Raw genomic sequence first — 21,202 nt, 5'->3', positions numbered from 1 at the left:
AAACGTATCTATCTAGTAAGCACAATAGTAATAGGTTATATAAAACAGCTATAACAGTGCTGTTTATTTCAATCCTGTTCGGCCACATTCATATCAATCATATATTTAAACAAACTGTGTTTTTTTATTGAGGGAAACAGCGTGGATGTGTTTATTGTGGGCTTGCCCCCAACAGCCAATCAGAGCCGCGCGGGCGTGGGCAACTGAAAGTAAAGTTTGTTTGACTCGAAGCCGCGGCTCCTCCTGTAGAACCAGAGAAATCATCCAATGGGAAGCTCAGGAACCGAGTGGGGTGATCTGACGTCACATCTCTGGGTCTAGAGATTACATCATGTGTTTCTCTCCTGAAAGTGTGGTGGCAGCAACAGGGAGGTAATCTGGAAGGATGTCGGTGGGGAAAAAGAATTAAAAAATGAGGCAAATTTTAACTTTTGGCCGATGAATCCCCACCATCAAAAAATAAAATAAAATGTTCTCATTACAGTTACATTGAATTTACTTCAGCAAAGTAACCTTCTTCAGATAAACGACACATTTGCTATTAATGTAATACATGCGCAAAGCATTTTTTTTCAGATCAGCATCGGATAAAATAAAATATAATTTGATCACATTGTTGCATGAACACAAAGAGGGAGCCCCACAAAGGCATGGTGGGGAAGTAGGTCAGTGACCTAGAGTAGCGCACAAGTTGTACTAGAGGAGTGGGGTAATATTAAAAGCCTGTCCACAAGCCTGGTAATGATGGTGATGGTCTGTGTTTGTATAATGGTGCATGTCTTATTCACTTGCTTGGTCGATTTTGGAAACCTGTTGGTGATGCACAACAGGTGACTGAAAGAAGCTGAAATTTGGAACATCCATAAAAAACTGTGTGTGATCGTAGTTTGTTTACATTGTACGCGTGCTAAGCTGTTGGAGCAGAATGGATGAAGTGCCCATTAACCATGGGAGGGGGTGAGAGGCTCATGTGACAGTGATTGGCCAGTACAGTGCAAGATTGAGACCAGGTTGCATCAGCACCTGCATGAAGAAGAGGCAAGACATTGTCACACAATCCTTGAATCTAAAATAACCACAAACAGTTGTGAGGTAGAGGTCACACATTGCTAGTGTTTTATTGGGCAGTTACATACGTGCATTAGGTCAAACAAAAATCTGACCATTAGTAGTAATGGCAGCAGATGGCACAGCCAAAAACAGACATGAGAGACCCACCAACAGAAAACAAGCCTGTGTCCACAATGTTTTCACTAAACGCTCTGTCTCCTCAGTATTAAAAGACATTCAGTAACCATTTTGAGATAGCCACAATTTCGAGGAATACATGTTGCTGTCAAGACTTAAGCTTCATAAAAGCAAGTAACACAATAAACTCTGTTACAGATCCAGAGATAGTTAACGCACAAACACAGAAAAAAATGTCCCTTTTAAAAGGATCTCCTGTTACATTTTTAGTAATAGTCTTTGTTCAGCCTGCATCGTTAAAGTTTTTCAAAAAATGACACAATGGTTGATTGTAAATTTAATGCTATTATCTCTTACCTGGTAACCACATTGAACCTATGTAACCATACTGCATTAAAGAAAGTTAAAGCTCATTAAACATGAATTTTGCTCAACTATTATATACATTTTTTTAAAATATTTAATCATAATGATTACGTAGACATAATATTTCCCTCCAGTGGAAGGACTACGCTGTAAGTAAGTTTGATTAGGCTTTTACAACTTGCGTTTCAAATGGTCTGCTTCTGATTGACAAGGCTTTTGGTCTTAAATGGATTGAATGGGGGAAAAAAAATGAATCTTTTAAGAGCAATGTTAAAACAAAGCAGAGCATCAGCAAAAGATCTGGAATGAAGACAGGATTGCTTTTTACCTCAAAATGTGATCTTATGTACACCAAAGGCAAACTCCAATCAGAGCTACTTTGCTGAAATCAGTCAATCACAGAAATCCTTGGCAGCTGCTCCAACAAGAGCAGATGGATCATAGCAGAATGAACACACACTGAGAATGAAAATATGTCTTTGACTGTGCAAATCAAAGAAAGTACAACTGTGTTTGTTTGCTGCATGCTTCAGCCTGAACTACAAAAAGATGCAGTGGTACAAGGATACAAACGTTTTTTTTCTTACATGATCTATAAAAATACAATCAGGGGATCAAATAATACATAAACCTCTCTGCCTTCTGGATATCACTATGAGCCAATACATTTTAACCAGATACAGAAACTAAAATTCCTGTATTTTGAGGTATATAGATAACATAGTATAGAGTAAGTGAAGATCTACCTATATGAATAAATCCTTTACAACAGCGCATTATTGATAAATATACTTTGCGTCTTATAGTCAATTATGATGCTAACGCTAAGTCGTGCTGATAATTTTAATGCCATATTTTATCTTGCAACTTTATGCAATTTCTAATACTCTTAAAAGGTTTTACAATCATAAATTTGACAGTTCATCCATCCACTTCTGTGTGAACAAGCGCTGCAATTACAGTTAGAAAAGTTATGTGCAAAATGAAGTCAATCTAAAGACTATTTCCCGTCCCCTAGAAAAATAGTAACCATCTTGTAAACACAAAGGACAAAATACAGATTTGTTTTTGCTTCAAAGTGCACAGACATTATAGCAGGGGAAGGAAAATGTTCATGATCCCTTAACATTTACAACACATGAATGCAACTATTGTTTGACAGGTAACATTAAGTGCTAGTTGGTCATTAAAGCCTTCATAGTCTTTGGAATGGCTAAACGTGTTTGCAGCTGATTAAGATCATATTCCTCTCGCTTATTTTGCTGAAGCTTTTCAGAGGACTGAAAAGGTTGATGGGAAATATTCCATGGGCATGTTCCTTCCCCTGAGCCATTCGAAATACATAGCAGAGAATCTTAACTAGTGCTTTTTAGTTTTTTTTGTTATTCCCTTTGGTTAAAGGAATGCTGGCATACACTCATCACAATTAGCAATGATTTAGCTGTTATATTCCCAGTTAGCAAAATTTGCCTGCTAACATAGCTCTTTTCTCTACACTGCTTGAGGCAAACTGGGTAATAACACACATTGCTATTTCACACACATCAGTTTTAAAAGCATGACTAGAACTTTAACTGGAGTACTTGTGTAAAAAAAAAAAAAAAAAAAAAAAAAAAAAAAAAAAAAAAAAAAAAAAAAAAAAAAGGAAAAAAAAATGAGAAGAAATGCACGAACCCACCATAACCACAGCGCTAGTACATAGTACAGAACAAACCATTAAAACAATAAATGCATAAATTAGCAATTAGCTTAATGAAATAAAACAGCACAATATTGTCCTAATTGTATGCTTTCATATTGACTCAATGCATGGACTGCAGTGAGATGTTCAATGAATCTCGCAGTAATATACCACATTTTTAAACCACATCAGACAAGTTAGGTTGTCTTCCTTTGGTGGAGTTTCACAAATGAGATGCAGGGCTGCGAGTAGTACATCCCACACTAACAGATTAATACATCCATATATAGTTTAATGTAACACAGTAGTGCATTGTACACATGTTGGACCTCTGAGCAACACTGGCATGAGAATGACTTGCTGTAACACTGCCAGTCAGCGCTGAAATGGGAATGGAATGACTGTTTGGGGGGAATCATGTAGGGTGAGGACCTTTAGATGCACTGGAGAGACATCAAGGTTCTCTGACAACAGTCTACAAGGCAAAGAGGGCATCTTCCGTCCGTTCAGCCTTCTTGTGGGAGCCACCCGGGGCTCGGGCTGGGTGAGCGGGGTTAGCTCCGGGGGGAGATGGTAGGGTGTCTGCCACCTTCACTCGCTCCTCCAGGAACTTATCAAACTCTGGAATAAACAAATTGATTTGTCTCAAAGTCATGTACAGTTGAAGGCTCGTCATTGTTATTTAAATGAATTAGTGGAGGGGAGAAAACTAATACAAACTCCAAAACATCTGAGCTTGTGGAACATATTTAATTGTTTACATTAATTGTGAGTCTGTACCTTCACTCGTCACCCCCTCCTCGGCAGCATCCCCTTTCTATTAAGAGGAAAAAAGTCATCAGATAATATTCACATTTTGACAGAAACGATTATTAATTGAGTTGTCTATTTCATAAACCTTGGTATACAGTGAGCAATACAATATGCCGATACACAAACGCATCATACAACTCAAATTGCCTGTAAAGTTCACACAAACTGAGACAAATCCATACAAGCCGCTCATGAAGGATCCGTCGATCATGCCTCCTTCATACACTTTTTATAGATGGATGCAAAAAGAAGCCTTCTTGAGCCCAACTCCACAACCTTCACATGCATATGTTAAGTAAGATCATATCATCCGTTTAAACTTGACTATCATTAGTGCCATGTTAGCGTATGAAAGCCAGACCTCACAGTAAACTGTTATATGTCAATCATTGGTGGAAACAAATTAGATAACAGTGAAGGAAAGGACGTGATGTTAAAGAAAACTAAACTTTAATGAATCCAGTAATACGAGATGGATGGATGAAATGTGCTATTTAAGGAAACAAAACAAAACAAAACAAAAAAAAAACCCCAACATACAAAAAAAAAAAAAAAAAACAGGGTAGGAGAGAAAGAGGAAGAAGGGAAGAAGATATAAATCAAGGTAAAGAAGTCTCACCACGTCAGCACACAGCCACTCCTCTATGTCATCCATGACAGAGGACTGCGATACGGGGATCTATGGAGCAAAGCCATGGACAAACCACGGGGCAGCACCAAAGCCACACAACAGACACCCAACCCGACAAGAAAAACAAAAATTGTAACACACACACACACACACACACACACACACACACACACACACACACACACACACACACACACACACACACAGACACAAAAAACAATAAAATAGGAATCACCAAAAGTTCAGTAGGGAAGATGATAAAAATAAAACAAATCAAAAATGAGAACAAAAAAAGAAAATTTGCTCTGCCAGCACTCAACCCCTCTCGACTCTGTGCTCTTACTGTTTTATCAAGTGCATCAATCTGCTGCTCAGCTGTCTTCTATGAGAACAGGAGTTCCCAGGTTGTGTATTGTTCTCATTAGTTCTGTAGAGCTGACATGGCTTAACAGCTGCCGACTAATGTCACACAGCAGCGTTAATTATTCCACATCATTAGTTAATTAGCAAATCGCTAGAATGTGATTAAGAGATTGATTGGATGGGAAAAGCTGAAAGCACAGGGACCGTCGAGAGGCAGGGCAATCCCACGGCAAACACATACTGTACGTGGAGCACACACACATACACACACACAAACCACACAGGGCGCAAGGAGCATGAGCAATGCTGCATGGCTTGCAGTGCCTGTGATGATGGAAGTCATGTTAGTGTGGACAGTGCGCCTTTGTGTTTATGTTGGTGTTGGACATCCAACAATCAGGACTGCTCAGAAAGGGAAAAGGGGAACTTTTATCGTGATTTAAGAAACTTTATGTCCATCCATAATGAGTAACAATTACTTGTATGCTTTTTGTTTACAAAAGCAGAGAAGCAAGGAAGTTCATACTTGGGCTGTCACAATATCAGATTTTCACTACTTGTTTATCGTGGCCGATAATGATATTATTGCAACATCTCTAGAAAATTACAATAATAATGCAATTAGTCAAATTCATCTTCAACTTTGTTTATTGTGTGTTTTGCCCCTCAAATATGAGTGTAGGGAGGTGGAGAGAAACTGTACAAAAATGTACAAAAAGAACAATTACATTTAGGATAGTGAAAAGGCAACCAGATGAACTGACAAATAGTTCAACGCTGGTATATCGCAACACCCCTAGTTCATACAAAATTTTTTAAAGTCTAGTCCTCCACAACCTTTCACTACCTGTATAATGAACTGAAGTCCACTGTTGATGTTGACCTGATATCATAGTTGAATAGAGAGAACAGAAACCCTTTTCCTGAGGCCCTGTTATACACTAGAAAAACACTGGTGGGGCTTTCCTCATGAGATCACAGTTGACGCAGTGAAGGAGCAGAGCAAATCAAAAGACAGGCCAAGGCAGTGGGGCAGTGAAAGTCATTCACAGGAAAAAAAAAAAGCTGTGAGAAAATGTAGAAAAGTACATAATAGGAAGTCTGTCCCTATCACGACTCACAGGAATTAGACTGATAAAAGTTCAAAGTGTAATCCTTTATACTCAAGCATTCACAGTCATACCAGCAACTGCATCGTTATACTGTTACAAACATTACATCTAGTGGTTCATCTGTTAGTTGATCTATTTCTGTTTAGAGTGACACATGTGAGGTGGTCATTAATAACATCTAATGTATTATCTAAGATCCACAGACCGTTAGAGAACAGCTGACAAATACTCACGACTACACAGCAAACATTCATTCTCATACTTTTTAATCCTATATTATCACTCCTGATATCACTCCTTTAATACTGTTCATCATTGTTGATATGACTTTGCTGTGTAGCACAAGTATCTGTCCTCCTCTGCAGTTTTAATGTGACTGTTTAGCGATGGATCTAGCTGATGGATGCTCCTGGGGACCAGTTAGACTCATTATTTCATCCATAAAGACGATAGCTTCAGGTGGAAAGCATCAGTAATGGGTAGTGTTTAGTGCCCAAGTCAATAAAATACAATAGAGGTGAGCAATATGAATAAAATGTTATATTACCGAATATCATGATAGTTTATTTTCTGGAGATTCAACTTTTTGTAAATGAAAAAAAAAGCACTGCAGATGAAAGTCTGCTTTTGGCTTATCCGGTAAATGAAATACTTGACAAATCAAGGTACTTCATCAGGAAGTTCAGTTTTGCCATAAAGCTGTGCTGTTTTTTTTTTTTTCTGTAGTACCTTAATACAACCAATAAAACAAATATTAAATAGATGGATACCTCAGGAGAAACAGCACAGTGAAATTAGAACCAGTTGACAAATCTCAAACATCTCAAAGGTACTTTCATATTGCTCAACACTAGAGTATAACATCTGTACTAGATATGGAGGTGGATGCTCTTAAGGAGAAAAACTTTAATTGTTCTGGTCCTCTTTGAGCATTCCAGGACATAGCAGTGAGATGAGGCTGAAAATGAAGTGCAGCTTATGAGGACTACGGATGATGCCGGAGAAGGTTGAGAGCAAGGGTGACAGTGGACATGAGGGAGGGGTAGGAGGACACACTGAGGATGGAGTCCTCACCATTCCTTGGGTAATAAGCCAGCTGTCTATGGGCAGCTCCTGATCTGCTGGGTTATCATCCCCTTTTACCCTCAGCTGAATCAACAACAGAACAACACCTTACACAAGAGAAGAGAGGTAGCAGGCCCCCACCACAGCATAGCATACAGTGCAGAGAGAGAGACAGAGGAGAAGTCAAATATGCAAGAGACGATTTTCATTTAAAGAGAAAAAATAAAGAGAAGAAAGAAAATGGCGAAAGGTTCATTCCATAAAGATGAAAATGAGAAAAATAAAAAGGGGAAAAAAGACTTTGAACTCCCTCAAGTAAAAGTACTGTAGGAGAAACAGGGCACCTGAGGTAACTAAAAAAGGGATGGTATGCGCAATCACCACTGTGTGTGTGTGTGTGTGTGTGTGTGCTTGTGTGTGTGTGTGTGTATGTGTGTGTGCGCACGTGTGGGTATGGCAGTTCAAGTTTCAGAATCATCTGTGTACCTAGTGATAACCATGCAAATATATTGCAAAGTGTGTTCAGACAGGGAGAATGGCTGAAAATATCTTGAAACTAGCATGTGACTTCTGTTTGATTTTCTGAGCAAACTGTGAAGATGAACAGAAACTGGGCTATGAAAGAGGTGATATCCAATTTGCAAAACCTGATTCCATGTTTTTTTAATGAACTGCTGAGACTAATGTTTGCCAGGATAAATGCAAAAAGTGACAACAGTTTGGATATAGAACCTCAGTTTAGATATTTTGCACCCATTTTGAGTACCTTCTCAACAAACTCATATCCGTGCTTATTACCTAAACTGCTACCAAAAGTGATAGATTTATTTTAGCTGGTCAAAGCTAAAAATAGTAAATCCACAAACCTACAACTCTGTTTGGTCAAAGTTCAAGTATCACTTCACACAAGACAAATATCACTGTAAGCCCATCGCATGCAGGGAGTGACCGAGAGCTGAGGACAGACTGGAACAGGAAGCCCTATCAGCCATGTAAAAAACACAGCACCCGTACTCCATACACTTGTATGGGTGAGAGCTGTATTCAACGACATGCTTCAGTGTACTCACGCCTCCTGTGTTCTGCTGTCTCACATCCAAAGCTGAGGCCAGGCCGCCCAGAGCCTGAGGGTCCTCATACTTTACACTGTGAACAAAAACATAAACATAAACAAACATAAAAAGATATAGCACTGAAGCAGCACAATGAAAACGTAAAAACACCAACACAAATTTTAATTATATTTTCATTAATTGGAAAATTTACATATTTTTTTATTAATATTTATTTTCATTAGGGGCCTTTTGTTATTTTAGTTCATACTGCCTCAAGAGTGGAGAAAGGAAAGAAATTGTGTTGAGAATAAGGAGAGTGAAATGCAATAAAAGGTGCCCGATTCACACCGGGGATGTTGGGAGTTATGTGGGCGAGAACCCTGTGCCCCCAGTCACCACAACAGATTAACATCCTCACTCCTGAACATATTCAAAGGTCATTCTAGGAAGTAATAAAGGAGGAACTACCTCACTTAAGAAGGTTGTAAGGGCAGGTTAAGGGATAGTGGGCATATCAAAGAAAAAAGAAAAAAATGTGTACACCATTACCATCACATCTTGGAGCAGACAGTGTAAAAGTGCCCAAGGGTGGATTATATTTCAAATATTAAAGGTGGTTATGAATAGCTATTTAATTAAAATAAATGTCACCCTGGATAACAACATGAGAGGACCTGGGCTGCCCCAGAAGCAAAATGAAACCTAGACCTACTTTTTGCGTTGTTCAGCCAGAGAGCTAGTCCTGGTCTGGGCAAACATGTCAAAGTCATCCTGGTTGCGGCCTGAAAGAGACGACAGGGTGCCGGTAACGCTGTCTGAACCTACATCTGGCGTGAGATAATGACCAAGCATAAAAAGGAAAGGAAGATTCAAAAATGGAGACAGAAAGATCTTAAGAAACATAACAAAAGAAGTGAGAAAATGTATGCAATGCAGATTTATAGTCTTCATAATCACAGATATCTTACACTTCACAATACTTCTGTTCAGCATGGTGAGGCTGCCTCTTTATTTTACCGGAGTAGAGTTGCAATACATCTAAGCTTTACCCAGAATTCCACAGCATGCAAGGGCTTCCTAGAAACCACCAGGGGAGCTAGCAGTGGTAGCAGTCAATTATGTCGCTAGGCTTATTTCCCATTAGCAGCCAGATTATGAGCCTTTTTTACACTCTGCTGCTTCTCCATCACCAGGTCTGCAGAGACTGGGGAGGAGGGATGTTACAGGTCTGGTGAGAGTAAATGTATGTGTATGATAGCTGGAATTTCGAAGTAAGAAGTATGTGCAGGCTAGCAGGCTTTTTTTTCTGAGTAGTTTGTGTAAAATATTTTTCCACATAACACTGGAACATCGACTTAAAACCATACTGTCCTTACCAAGGCCAGCCAGCGCAGTGGACAGCGACGCTGTGGTGGGGTTATGGGCTGGGGAGGCAGTAGCTCCAGCAGCGGTGTTGGGTGGAGGGCTGGATGTGATCCTGGGCGTGACCACAGCAGGGGAGCCTGGGCCCAGGTCTATCAGGTTGTCCTCTGTGGCCTCATTCAACATCTGGGAGGGGAAAGATAGAGAGGTGGCTGTCAACAATAATGAATGGTTGAAAGTATGCAGTAATTTAGAGGTCTTGCTATGATGAAAGAGTTCAGCCGGCAAATATAGATGAAGGAAGCTTATAAGTTTGTTGAGCAAATTATATTACAGAGTGTTTTTGTGTCTTTGTATACGGACAAAATATTTAGCAGCTAATGGAATTCTACAGGATTGATGGTTTTACACACTGTGGGTGAGTAGTTGTGGATTGGAGGCTACGCACAGGAACAGTATTGGGGGTTGAATAAGCAGTTGCACAAGACTTCAAATGTGTGAGTCAAGAGCACGAAGGAGGGGAGAGAAGGACATATATACTATCTAGTTTCACATGGTGATACTAATGTTGACACGTCATATGGGTCAAAGCATTAGTTCCGTATAGAAGATGTGTTAACATTCATCACTCTGTTCATCCCCGCACAGTGGCTTGGATTGAATGTGGTAGTGGTGTCATACTTGCCTCTGTCAGCTAGCCACAACACAAACAGACAGAGCACACAGAAAGATCAACAGGATGCAAACACAAACAGCTATGTGGGATGCAGCGAGAGATGCCCCGGTCCTCTGGCGAATGACTGATACTGGCAAATGTACACTTTAAATAGTAGATTGGAACTTGTTCTGCTTTACTCGTCCAATTTCACAAAGCTAAAAATGCAATCCACTTGCAAAACCTAGTAGTGCTGCAGAGGAATGTGTATGCTATTATAATATATAAAGTAAATTGTAATTATGAATTCAGATGCTAACATGGTAAAATAAGTACAACAAATGGCTATGTGGACTGATTTATGTTGGAAATATCTAGCCTAGCATCCCTAATAATGGAAAATTGCCACAGGCAACGGAGCTGTATTAAAATATAAAAAATGAAATAAAAAAAAAAAGAAATTTTCTGAAAACATGCTAAAAGCAAATGGAAAAGAGGCAATCCTAAGAGAGAAATTTGGTGTTTGATTTCTGCTCTTTGCATGCAGAGCTGCTATTGATGGTACTTACCCCGTTGTTCTGTGCAGCTCTACCCGACCTGTACCTCTCATACCTGTGAACAGCACAGAAACCTTTGAATGTCTTACCACATGTTTTTTGAGGTTCAAATGCTTACGAATCTTTCATCTTCAGAAACCTCATGAAAGAGACATTTTAGCAGTTTGAAGCCACAGAATGTTTAAAAAGGAATGAGTTATGCACAGTGCTTCAAAGGAGATCTCTAACTCTGAATGTTTGGACTTGCTCAGAATGTAATGCCAAATCTGTGTTGAGCATTTTTTCTCAAAATATTCATTGATATCTTGAGGTATAATCACATCTAGAGTATCATCTTTAAACTCATGGTTTGAGATGCAGTTTGACCAACAATTATTTATCCATTAAACATATTGGCCTAAATCTTGATCTCACACATTGGGACAGCAAAAACATCAAGCTCAGCTGTTGGACAAAAATCATATTACCAACACAGAGAACTTTAAGATTACAAAACAAAGTTCTGATGAGGTAAAAAAAAAAAAAAAAAAAGAAGAAAAAAAACGAGGACTGTCACGTCTTTTCTGGCCTTGTTTTGCTCTAAATTCTAATTGATTGGTTGACTGTACCTCTCATATCGGAGGAAAATGTTGTTGAGGTCGTCGTTGACATGTAACAGCTCCTCTGTCACTTCTTCATTAGAGACACGTGATATCAGCTCAACCACTCTCTGCTGCATGGCCCTGCATGTCCTGTTCAGCTCCTTGATAGATTGGCAAATCAAGAGATAGATCAATGGATGAACTGATAAATCAATAGATAAAAACAGAAAAAAAGGGAGATGGTGAAAGAGAGGTGGACTGACAAATAGTCAACTGCTTGCTGACCAATGACCCAACTCTGTATTAACAAATCATTTTGTCATATGGTTGAATTTTGAGAGCATCGTCCAAATCTGGGAAAATTCACTTTACAATAAATGTATATCTTTTACAAGGCATTCAGTGTTGAACAACTCAGAAATCTTTGCTCAACTGTTTATAAATTCTTTAAATGCTTTTTTTCAGTAGCAGCTGGGAAAAGTCAAAAAGGTAGCACATAACCATAACAACTGGCATAGGTTCCTTAGCACAAAGCCAGATCCTTGCAGCTAACCCAAATACCTGAGAGGATTTGGTCTTAGGAGATTAAACTCTACATGAGTTTCTATACCACCGTTTAATTGCCAATTCGAGGACTTTTACCACAGCCAACTAGCTCTTGATAAGATTTAGGCGAGTTGAGCATTTCCTCTGAAAACTAAAGACACCACTCCCCCTAGTGGCTGCAAATCGTACCAACATTTCACAGCTGTGCCGTGTTACAAAGCTTTTTGCTTTCTGAATCATATAAAGTATCTTTTACAATGTGGGGCGATGCATACAGTAACTTCATTTGCATTAATCTCTATTCACAGCGTTTTGTGAAAGAGTGTGGATGAACGTGTGATTGGATTTGCCTTGATGATTTAAACTACTTTAAATCCACATTAAACATGAATCAAATCATCTCCATGAATTCGCTCTTCTTTCCGCTGCTGTTAATAAGGATGATTGTCAGGCTAAATATAAGCAGTAATGTGTGAAGAAGTTACATGTATGTGGTTAAGATGGAGCCCATAGTGTATTCATCTAACCTGCAGCAGTTCTAGGTCAGAGGCATCTTCCTGGCCGGGGACCATCTCTGTTAGCATCTCTGACATGACTTTAATGTTTCCTCTCACTACGTCCAGCTCACTACGCAGCCGGGCAATCTGAAAGAAAAAATGGTCAAAGGTCATTTAGGACTTGTCCAGTGTCATCAGTGCAACAGATGTTCTTGAAGGCAGCAGACTGAATGGTTGTGAAAGCTTGTAATCTGCTTTGAATCATGCAGGGAATTACTGAACTCTGGATAAATCTGCTTTATTGACTGACTGGTGAAATGGGCCGTGTAAATAAATGAAGCTGATTTCACTTTACTGGCAACAAAGTACAGTGAGAAGTTAATATAACTAGTCACCTGTTCAGGGGTTGCTGTGATGGGGCTGGGCAAGTTGGGGACCTGTGTGGCAGAGGCAGGGGTTGGGGCAGGTTTAGGAGCCCCGGCAGCAGGTGATGCAGGGGCTAGATATTTGATCATGGCTGGGTCCACCTCAGGCGTACCCTGGAAGAAAAAATAGCCCATTAGGATATTGCTGTGTGAATATACATGTCTTTGTATGTGTATTTCTTTCTGCTCACCCTCTGTGGTGTGTGAATTGGAGACAATGCATCCAGGTCTGCCATTGGGAATTCAATGCCTTTCCTCTTCAGTTCTTCATAAATATGGACCACCCCAGTAAGATCAGGGCTACTCCTGAAGGCGTCAGCCCATGCCTGCCCCAACACACACACACACACACACACACACACACACACATTATAAAGTGCAATAAAAATGAAGAAATAAGAAGTCATTTTCTCATTTCAAATCACAGTATCAGTACCAAGAGCTTCTTTCCTGCCTTGTGTGCAAATCCTTAACAAAAAAAGAAAAAGGATCTCTTGCATCCTCCCAGACATACAGTGCACTCACTTTTCTCACTGAGAAAAGTGCCTCAAAGAGGAGTGTCCCTTGAGGTATCCTTCAACAAATCCCTATAAATATTTAGAGGACAGCAGAAAGAGAAACAGAGAACACCGCCTGTTGGCTGAGCTGACCTCAGGTAACTGGATAGCAACACCAGAGGCTGCAGTCTGTGGTACAGCACCTGGGAGGTGGAGCATACAGTGCCCACCTGGCTTCCCAGAATCCAGCATTGACTGATATTAATTACTAAAAAAAAAAAAAGCAACAACAGAGAAAGCTCAAATACCTGTATGAGCGACAGCACTTTGTCTTGTACGATAGTTGGAGGATTGGTTTTGGGAGAGATGATTTTGACCAAAACGCCATCAATGAAATCTCTGTTGGCCACCTGGATATGAAACCTGTGACCACAGTTCTTCACACATGTTTCCAATACCTGCAGAGAGGGAGAGGATTAAACAGAGATAGAAGCCTGACAAATGACGAAAAAAAAAAAAAAAAAAAACTGCAGAGGAGGAAAGTTTGTCAGTGAGAGGCAGCAGAGAAAGGGAAGACTTTGCTCTCTGGTGTTCACAAAACATCTCAGTCAGGATGCTTTCATCACACAGAGGGGCTTTTAACTAGCAGAGCTATCAAAGATGTGGGTGGATAAAAATTGAGAACACAGCTCAAAAGGCATGTCCGCTGTAAAGAAAATGAAAGACAAGTAATATCAGAGAGATAAAAACAAGCGAGACAGTGGCTGGGCGAAGAGACGCAGTGGAATAAAATGGCCAACAGGACAAGATCAGGAGAGGTCAAGTTTAATGCAGGGTGCAACCTTTTAATGTGGTGTACAAACTGAAAGGCAACAACAAAAAGGCCAAACGTGGCCTCCAGAGAATTAAACCATAACAAAATGTTCCAAGGTGCCCACAGACACGTCTGGTCAATTTAACACAAGCTTTGCACTAAAAAAAAATCCAGCTAATAGTAAGAAATTCTTACCGTTAGTGCCAGCATCACTTCTCTGTAGTTCTTGTTGCCACTGAGTCTCTTCTTCAGTGCCCGCATAGCGTCTTTAGGCCTAGAGGGAAACAGCAGAGAAGATGCAGCTGCATAAAGCACCCCAGCTGAGAGTAGGCATAACATCTTTGATTTAGGAATAAATGATTTTCTGTGCCACAATAACACATGCCAGTCGGTCTGTCGGTGTAACTGTTTGACTAAGACAGAGAAGCATCGTCACACCATCTGTTTCTCTCTTTTCTCTCTGCATGACTATGTGTTCCTCTCGAGGCGATATCAAAGCCGTCCATGTATGAAGAGTTCAGTTCAGGCTGGCTTTCTGCTTCAAACGACCCGTCTCTTCATGGCAGATAATAAACTTTTTGCACATTTACTGAGTTTTCATTTCTATCTGTCTTTTATCTATCTATAAGTGGATGGAGAGAGAGTATGAAGTGTGACATATAGCTTCCCCGGACAGTTCTCTGTGTATGTGTGCTCAGTGAATATATGTGTTATATGAATATATACATATATATGAGTATATTTGATTTCAATTCTTCATTAGACTTGCCTTTTGTGTTTTTTTGATTTTGGATGGTGCATCTATTGTGTTCTGAAAACACACAGTAGCATGCGTTAAGGCAACAAAGTCATTTACGTTTGCAGAACCTCAAGTCCAACTCTGGAGCAAACCAGACATTGTCAAACTTGCTGAAAGTCTTGAAGACAAGATGTTCTGTGTTCTGTGACGCTGAACTCCCTCTCTCTTTCTCTCTCTCTCTCTCTCTCTGTGTCGCTGTGTGTGTGTCATTGTGTGTGACAGAGAGGGGCCCATGTCGCATGCCAACACAATGAGTGTGGGTAGACGTGAAGAATGTGAAAAGCAGGGGAAAGAGGACAGTGATGAAGGGAAAAATGGAAACACACAGATTCATAAAAAGTCATTTTAAACATTCTTCCCCAAGAATACTCTTTTTCCATAAAGGTGAACAACCTCATTTCAGACTATGCAAGTGTCTAATTAGTATGTCCTACAGTAACTGTTAACTGAAAACTTTCTCTCTAGGATACATTAACTACATGTGGATTTAATGTGTTATGGAAGAAAATCACAAAAGTGCTAAATAAGTAGAGCTATATGTTTTATTGTACATGAAAATTTTAGATTGCCATCATATGCTGTAGTGTTTCTATTCATATATTTATGTCTAAGTCTCAAATTTCATTTCTAAATGCTCATGACAGAAGAAGCTTTTTTGATGAAGTCAGTTTTGATTGTTTCGTTCTCGCATTTGTAGAATCTGTCTCACAAGCCATAGCAGCCAGGGCATCTTTCAGTGTAGAAGACTGGTATAAGAATTTCATTCATTCAGTCATTCATTCATTCATTCTGCCAGTGACACCTAAGGCAAACAAAAGGCTTTCTGTCATGTGCTGTCTGTTGTTGGAGCACAGTTGTCGGAGCACAGTTGTCTGTATTATTTGCTCGAGTCCCTCAGTCAGCCAGTTTGTGATAAAACAATGCAAGTTCCATTATAAACCAATGTTGGAGCACAAGTCTTTCTGGGTTAAAAGACCTCACAAGTCCTGCAAAACACTGATGACATGAAGTGCTTATATATACGCATATATTATAACCCAACAATCATGAATTCCCTGAAGGTGCAGAAGCTCACCCCTCGTCTGTCTCGTTGATGATATCACAGATTTCCATGTTGAGGGTCCAGTCCTCATTCTGGAGGCCTCCATCTGTGGCCCTCTCTGGAGGAAAACAAAGAGTTCAACCAGAATATTAATTACATTTTAATTCACTGTAGGCTCCACTGTAGTGTTTTCTATACAAAGATAATGTTTGAGAGGTATTAGACATTATAACATTTTTCATTTGACTCTAATACTGATGGAAGCTGGTGGGTTTCTGCACACATACAAATTGTTTACAACGCCACATAATGTCTTGGTTACTCGACGACCCACACCAGCACTGTGGCTGACACTGAAGAAAAATTTTGTTTTGATACCCGATCCACTGTTTTGCAACGCGCCAGCTGTCTCACTTGCAATGCATGATGCTGCCTTTTAGTCGGGCTTGGTTGTTGCCTACACTAAAGTCAATGCTCATTAATTAAAGCAACCAATGGTTTATATAATGTTGAGAGCAGAAACTGTTGTGTAAGCAAGTCAGCATGTGGAGACAGACTTCTCTCTCTCTTTGGTGCCTCTTTTTACTCTACATAACTTTTTATGTCCTTATATTACTTAACACTATATGAACAGTTTGAGTCATCACTCTGTTAAATAGATGCATATGTCTGCACTTTAAAACTCCTGAAAATTTGCCTTCAAATGTATTTATGTCTCTGTAAACTTATATATTCACAGTATAACCAACATGAGCCACAATTAAAGTGAAGAAAAACAAACATCTTTAGGTATTAAGTATTAAATACTCAAAATCAGACTCTGAACACAAATTCTGAGTGTCCCGCCCACTTCAAACCAGTAAGATAAGCAATTGGCACAGCCAATAGCTGATGACCATTGCTTTAACTGAAGGATGGACATAAACTAATGAGCTTGTGTTTCTGAATTTCCAGAAATGTACGATAACAAACTGACCATCTCTGATCATGTTAAGACCAGACAAAAAAGATATTTGCTTGAAGAAATATCATAAAGCAAATGCAGCTACTGATCTACTGGTAGCAGTGTTAGTATTCAGAACAGCGCCACCAGAACTTTAACAGCAGATGGAGGAAAAGTTTTCAGGGCCTTTCATGTCTTGTCTGGATGTATTTTCTTGTATTTTTCTCTGCTGAGAATTTATTTATTTTTCGCTGCATGCAATTTGGGAAAATGATCAATAATATATATAGCTATAATACAGCTACATATAGCTATAACATGATAGGATGTACTGCAAAAATCTAATCAGGCTGATTGTTATTGCAGTTATAAATTGATATGAACATGCTTTGTTAACAGCATGTCCAAGCAAGATCCATTAATAGTATAATTGAAAACAAATCTCTGTTATACGTGTTGGGATGAAGTCTCGGTTTGAGGATCAGGAGACAAATCAGACAATTCTTCATTCCTTTAGCTTTCACAACACTATTATCTCAGTGTCTCGCAAGAAACTCCTGTGCTATAAAATATCGTTCACCACCACCTGTTGCTCCAATGCCTCCAACTCCAGGAAATTAACTGACAGAACCAAACAGTCAGCTGGAAAGTGGAAAGCTAACATCTGAGGAGAAAGTGAAGCTGACTGTGGGTATGATATGTCTGTGTACTCAGTCATAACTTATATATCAGTTGAAAAACAGAAGCCACAGAGACCTACTCTCCCCTTCACACTCCGCCCTACCATTTAATAGCATTTTGGCAGGAAATAATGTGATCCAGACAGAGGGAAGCTCCAGTGATGAACTGGCACTGCAGTCATCAATGCGTTCCTCGCTCTGTCTCCTCCTTCCTCTCCTGTCCCCCAAATCCATCTATCATGTCTGTGAATGCTGATATCTTTTAGGATAGCAGTCATTCGGGGTGAGAAAAAGGTTTTTTACAAGAGTTTTTTTTTTTTTTTTTACTGAAGCAAGCTGTGACCAAGATCCTGTGGCTGACAGTCAATAGATTCTCATTAGACAATTCCTGAGCTTTGACAGGAGGAGCTCCTTTTTCTGGAGCCCAGAGGCCCTGAGCAGGCTGTCATGCCCTGGCCAAGAGACTCTCACTGGGCCATCTTGCCTTCCTTTTGGGAAGCTCAAAGTTGGACAAGCCTCATAGCCATGACTTATTCATGCTCTACCTCCCCTCTCTAATCAACTCGTCACAGACTGGGAAACCACCAAGAGACAGGTATCTTTGCTGGGGCACATTCCCATCTACAAACACTCGACATAAATAGAGAGACATAAAGTGAATCTCGTCATGAGCAGCGTTTAAAAATAGTGTGCTGTGTCTGGGTGTGCAGCATATATGACTTGAGTTTGGAAGAATTAACCAGCCACTTCCACTAGAATATCCCATGTAATCTCCTCAAGTGGATTGTCAGGTCGAGGAAGGGGCAGAGCACGGTTGGCAGAGGAGGAAAAAGAAAAATCTGAACTCTCCATGTGAAATGAACTACAACGACCCTGAACAATCAGAGCCTTGCTAATGAAGTTGAATGCCCGCTGAGTGCATGCATTCGTGGTGTTGTGTCAATCCCCCCAGTCCTGGGAATAGACACCACTCCAGTGAAGCCAGTCGATCACATGGCTTTTCCAGTGGCAGGCTGTGCCACGCACTGCCAACAAAGCCACAAATCTCTGTCCCTTTCTGGCCCCATCCCTCCATGTTTTGTCCTTTTATAACTCTTCCTTTCTCTACACATTTTCCACTTGACCTTATCTTTTGCCTTTAATGACTTTGCTCGCTTTTTCCTCTTCTACATACAGTATAACTGAATTAGTTGTTTGACACCATCTGCTTGCCAAAAGCTGGCTGTAAATTCTGGTTATGTTCAGGGCTTTTTGGCACAAAATTAACCAGCATTCATGAGACATTTGTCTAGTTGAATACTGGAAGAAATTCTTAAACTTTGAATTTAAATTTTTGTATGATATTCTGAAAAAGACAGTCATGGATACTTGAGTTGTATAAAGATGACAAATGGCAAATTGACCAACAGACCCATGTCTAGCCCTGGTCATTTCATTTATCACAGGTGCATCAAAATTTCTTTCATTTCAATCAGTTAAAATTTGCCAGTGTTCTTCTGTATTGTCAATTCCACTTAATGAATGACAGAGTGCATTGCTTTAGCTCTCTGTACTAATAGCCCCTCACCACTATGCTTACTGTGCCTTGACCATGAAGCTGCAGCTTGAATGAGAAAAAAAAATAACAGAAGCATAGCTTGAACTTCCCCTCATGTGAAATGGTAACAAAAACATATGCACACATGGCACACACCTGCATACATCATTCACCACCTCTAACCCCTTCTCAGTCACTTAGGAAATGAATAATGCCCTCATGCACCAGTCTCTGTCTCATTGTGTCAGGTAAGTTGATCCCTTGCCCTGCTGCTATGCTGCCACTGCAACAGCCAAACAGATAGCTGGCTGTAAAGCTCTGCACAGTGCAGCAACTCAACCAGAGAGATCAGGATGGAGACACAGGCATCTCCGTCAAATGGGGAAATCCAAGATATGCTGCATACAGCCCACTACATGACCTAAGAGGACCTCTGCAGAGTAAAATGGTAGAAACAGAGCTCACAGTTGGTGCCTGGGGGCCATCTTGGCCAACATAGCACAGAGCAGTTGACCGGTGGGTGGTAACTCAGGCCCTCTAACTCAAAAAGACTTCCTTCCCCCAAACTGTTTCTATCCACTGGCATGAATGATCTTAATGAGATTAAAGCAGTGCATGGTTATCTAGGTTCTATCTAAGTAAGTGAAAAACAAGTTGAGTTAGAAATTCTAGGATCTACACAGACATGCCTTATTTATAAAAGAGCCGCTTGCCCTGTGAGAACCAGAAAAAAAATGTAATCAACAAATGCTCCTAAGACAGCTGTTGCATTTACTAAAACATAAACATAAATCAGGAGTGTGACAAATTTGTGTTTGGTCCACATCTGTTTTGGGGTTGAAGTACACATTAATAAAACGGGGAGGAAATGCTACATAAAAGCCTGAGGAACGTTTACACAACTTAACATAAACACCAGCATTAGAATTCAAATCAATACTGTTTGGACATAGAGAGGGTAAAGGCTCAAGTCAATGTAGGAAATCAGCTAACTGAACCAAAGATGGTGGTCCCTCTATAAACAGGAGCAGAACAGTAATGATGTTGTAAAAAAGGTGTAGTATGGTGGGTGAGATTCAACAAAATCACTGAGCCATACTGGATTTAATTAAACGGATAGGGAAACAAAAGTAGAGAATCACCAGACTATGCTGTTACATTATCAAGCAAAGATTATTTTCTGAAGCTCTCACAGAAAAGCTATCATCATCATTTCATCCTCATCCTCACATGATAAAGGCACATCGATGTTGGGTGTCAACTGGCCTGGGTCAGAGGCTGCTTAGCTCTGAGCAGTTTTCAAACAATAGGCAAGATGCAAAGATAGATGTAACCACACTAAAGGGATGTGGCAAGCCACACGTCTTTCTTCTCCGCTGCAGCACGAATAAGCATCATGATACAGAGCCTTAAGATTTAAAACAAACATCAACCTGTCAGCCCACGCAGTGAGGTCAACTATTGTTCAAGAACTTAAGGAAATACTGAACTTCAACATAGGTGAGGCTCCACAACCCACTTTAAGCCGTGTCATTACACGCCCATGCAATTCAACCTCATTTCTTTTTTTTCTTAAAAACTGCACTGCACTGTCCAAGCAAACACATAGTGATTTAGCGTAATGACTTGTGATTACAGCGGACTAAGTTTGGTAGGATAGCAGGCTAACATTAGCGAGGAGCTCAATCCAAGTAGATGACGTTTGCTCCGATGATGCTGGCTAGCTCGCTGTTTCCACTGGCGAAACCTTAAATTAATCCTTGCAAAAAAACACCACATTTTTGTCCACGCTCAAATTCTGTATGGTGGAGGAAGTATCACATCTCCAATAAATGATTTCAAGGCTAACGTACCTATACATTGGCCCACGGGAGTGCTGTACGGATTGCCAAGTAAGAACTCCATTTTGACAACAAACAATCCGCTCGGGGATGACAGAGGCTGAGGCCCAGGCGGCACCAACTAGTCCCGCCTACAGGAGAATCCTATTGGT

At 40.1% G+C, this 21,202-nt stretch overlaps 1 protein-coding gene across 4 annotated transcripts; it reads right to left on the bottom strand.

Annotated features, from left to right (window-relative positions):
• Positions 1 to 1,093: 1,093 nt before the first annotated feature.
• tom1l2a (target of myb1 like 2 membrane trafficking protein a) lies at positions 1,094 to 21,166 on the bottom strand. Of its 4 annotated transcripts, none has more exons than XM_023423264.2 (16): positions 21,063 to 21,166; positions 16,083 to 16,167; positions 14,404 to 14,482; positions 13,703 to 13,852; positions 13,089 to 13,223; positions 12,868 to 13,011; positions 12,503 to 12,619; positions 11,457 to 11,590; positions 10,861 to 10,903; positions 9,651 to 9,822; positions 8,987 to 9,101; positions 8,290 to 8,365; positions 7,229 to 7,303; positions 4,668 to 4,727; positions 4,016 to 4,052; positions 1,094 to 3,856 (listed from the first exon to the last, which is right to left on the bottom strand). In XM_023423264.2, the coding sequence occupies exons 1-16, from the start codon at positions 21,112 to 21,114 to the stop codon at positions 3,711 to 3,713; spliced, it is 1,620 nt and encodes a 539-aa protein (XP_023279032.1). In that variant the 5' UTR covers positions 21,115 to 21,166; the 3' UTR covers positions 1,094 to 3,710. The 4 variants fall into 4 exon arrangements, with proteins under 4 accessions (XP_023279032.1, XP_087034647.1, XP_023279033.1 ...); XM_087178521.1 differs by having other exon boundaries at positions 8,987 to 9,056; XM_023423265.2 differs by lacking the exon at positions 7,229 to 7,303.
• Between the last annotated feature and the right edge of the window lie 36 nt (positions 21,167 to 21,202).

This window comes from Seriola lalandi, unplaced genomic scaffold (assembly GCF_002814215.2).
Source record: "Seriola lalandi dorsalis isolate HSWRI2012SDOR001 ecotype SW California unplaced genomic scaffold, Sedor1 jcf7180002054690, whole genome shotgun sequence".
In the NCBI taxonomy this organism is placed as follows: domain Eukaryota; kingdom Metazoa; phylum Chordata; class Actinopteri; order Carangiformes; family Carangidae; genus Seriola; species Seriola lalandi.
Note: the sequence above shows the minus strand (reverse complement) of the source record. Positions and strands in the feature narration are given on the sequence as shown.

What these genes read in the sequence shown, in the direction of transcription:
- tom1l2a (XM_023423264.2), bottom strand. Translation starts at nt 21,114, where the DNA reads ATGGAGTTCTTACTTGGCAATCCGTACAGCACTCCCGTGGGCCAATGT. An exon ending in AAGTGCTGTCGCTCATACAG is followed by an intron (nt 13,224 to 13,702) that starts GTATTTGAGCTT and finishes GTGTTGGGGCAG; the next exon opens with GCATGGGCTGACGCCTTCAG. An exon ending in TCACAGCAACCCCTGAACAG is followed by an intron (nt 12,620 to 12,867) that starts GTGACTAGTTAT and finishes TTTTTCTTTCAG; the next exon opens with ATTGCCCGGCTGCGTAGTGA.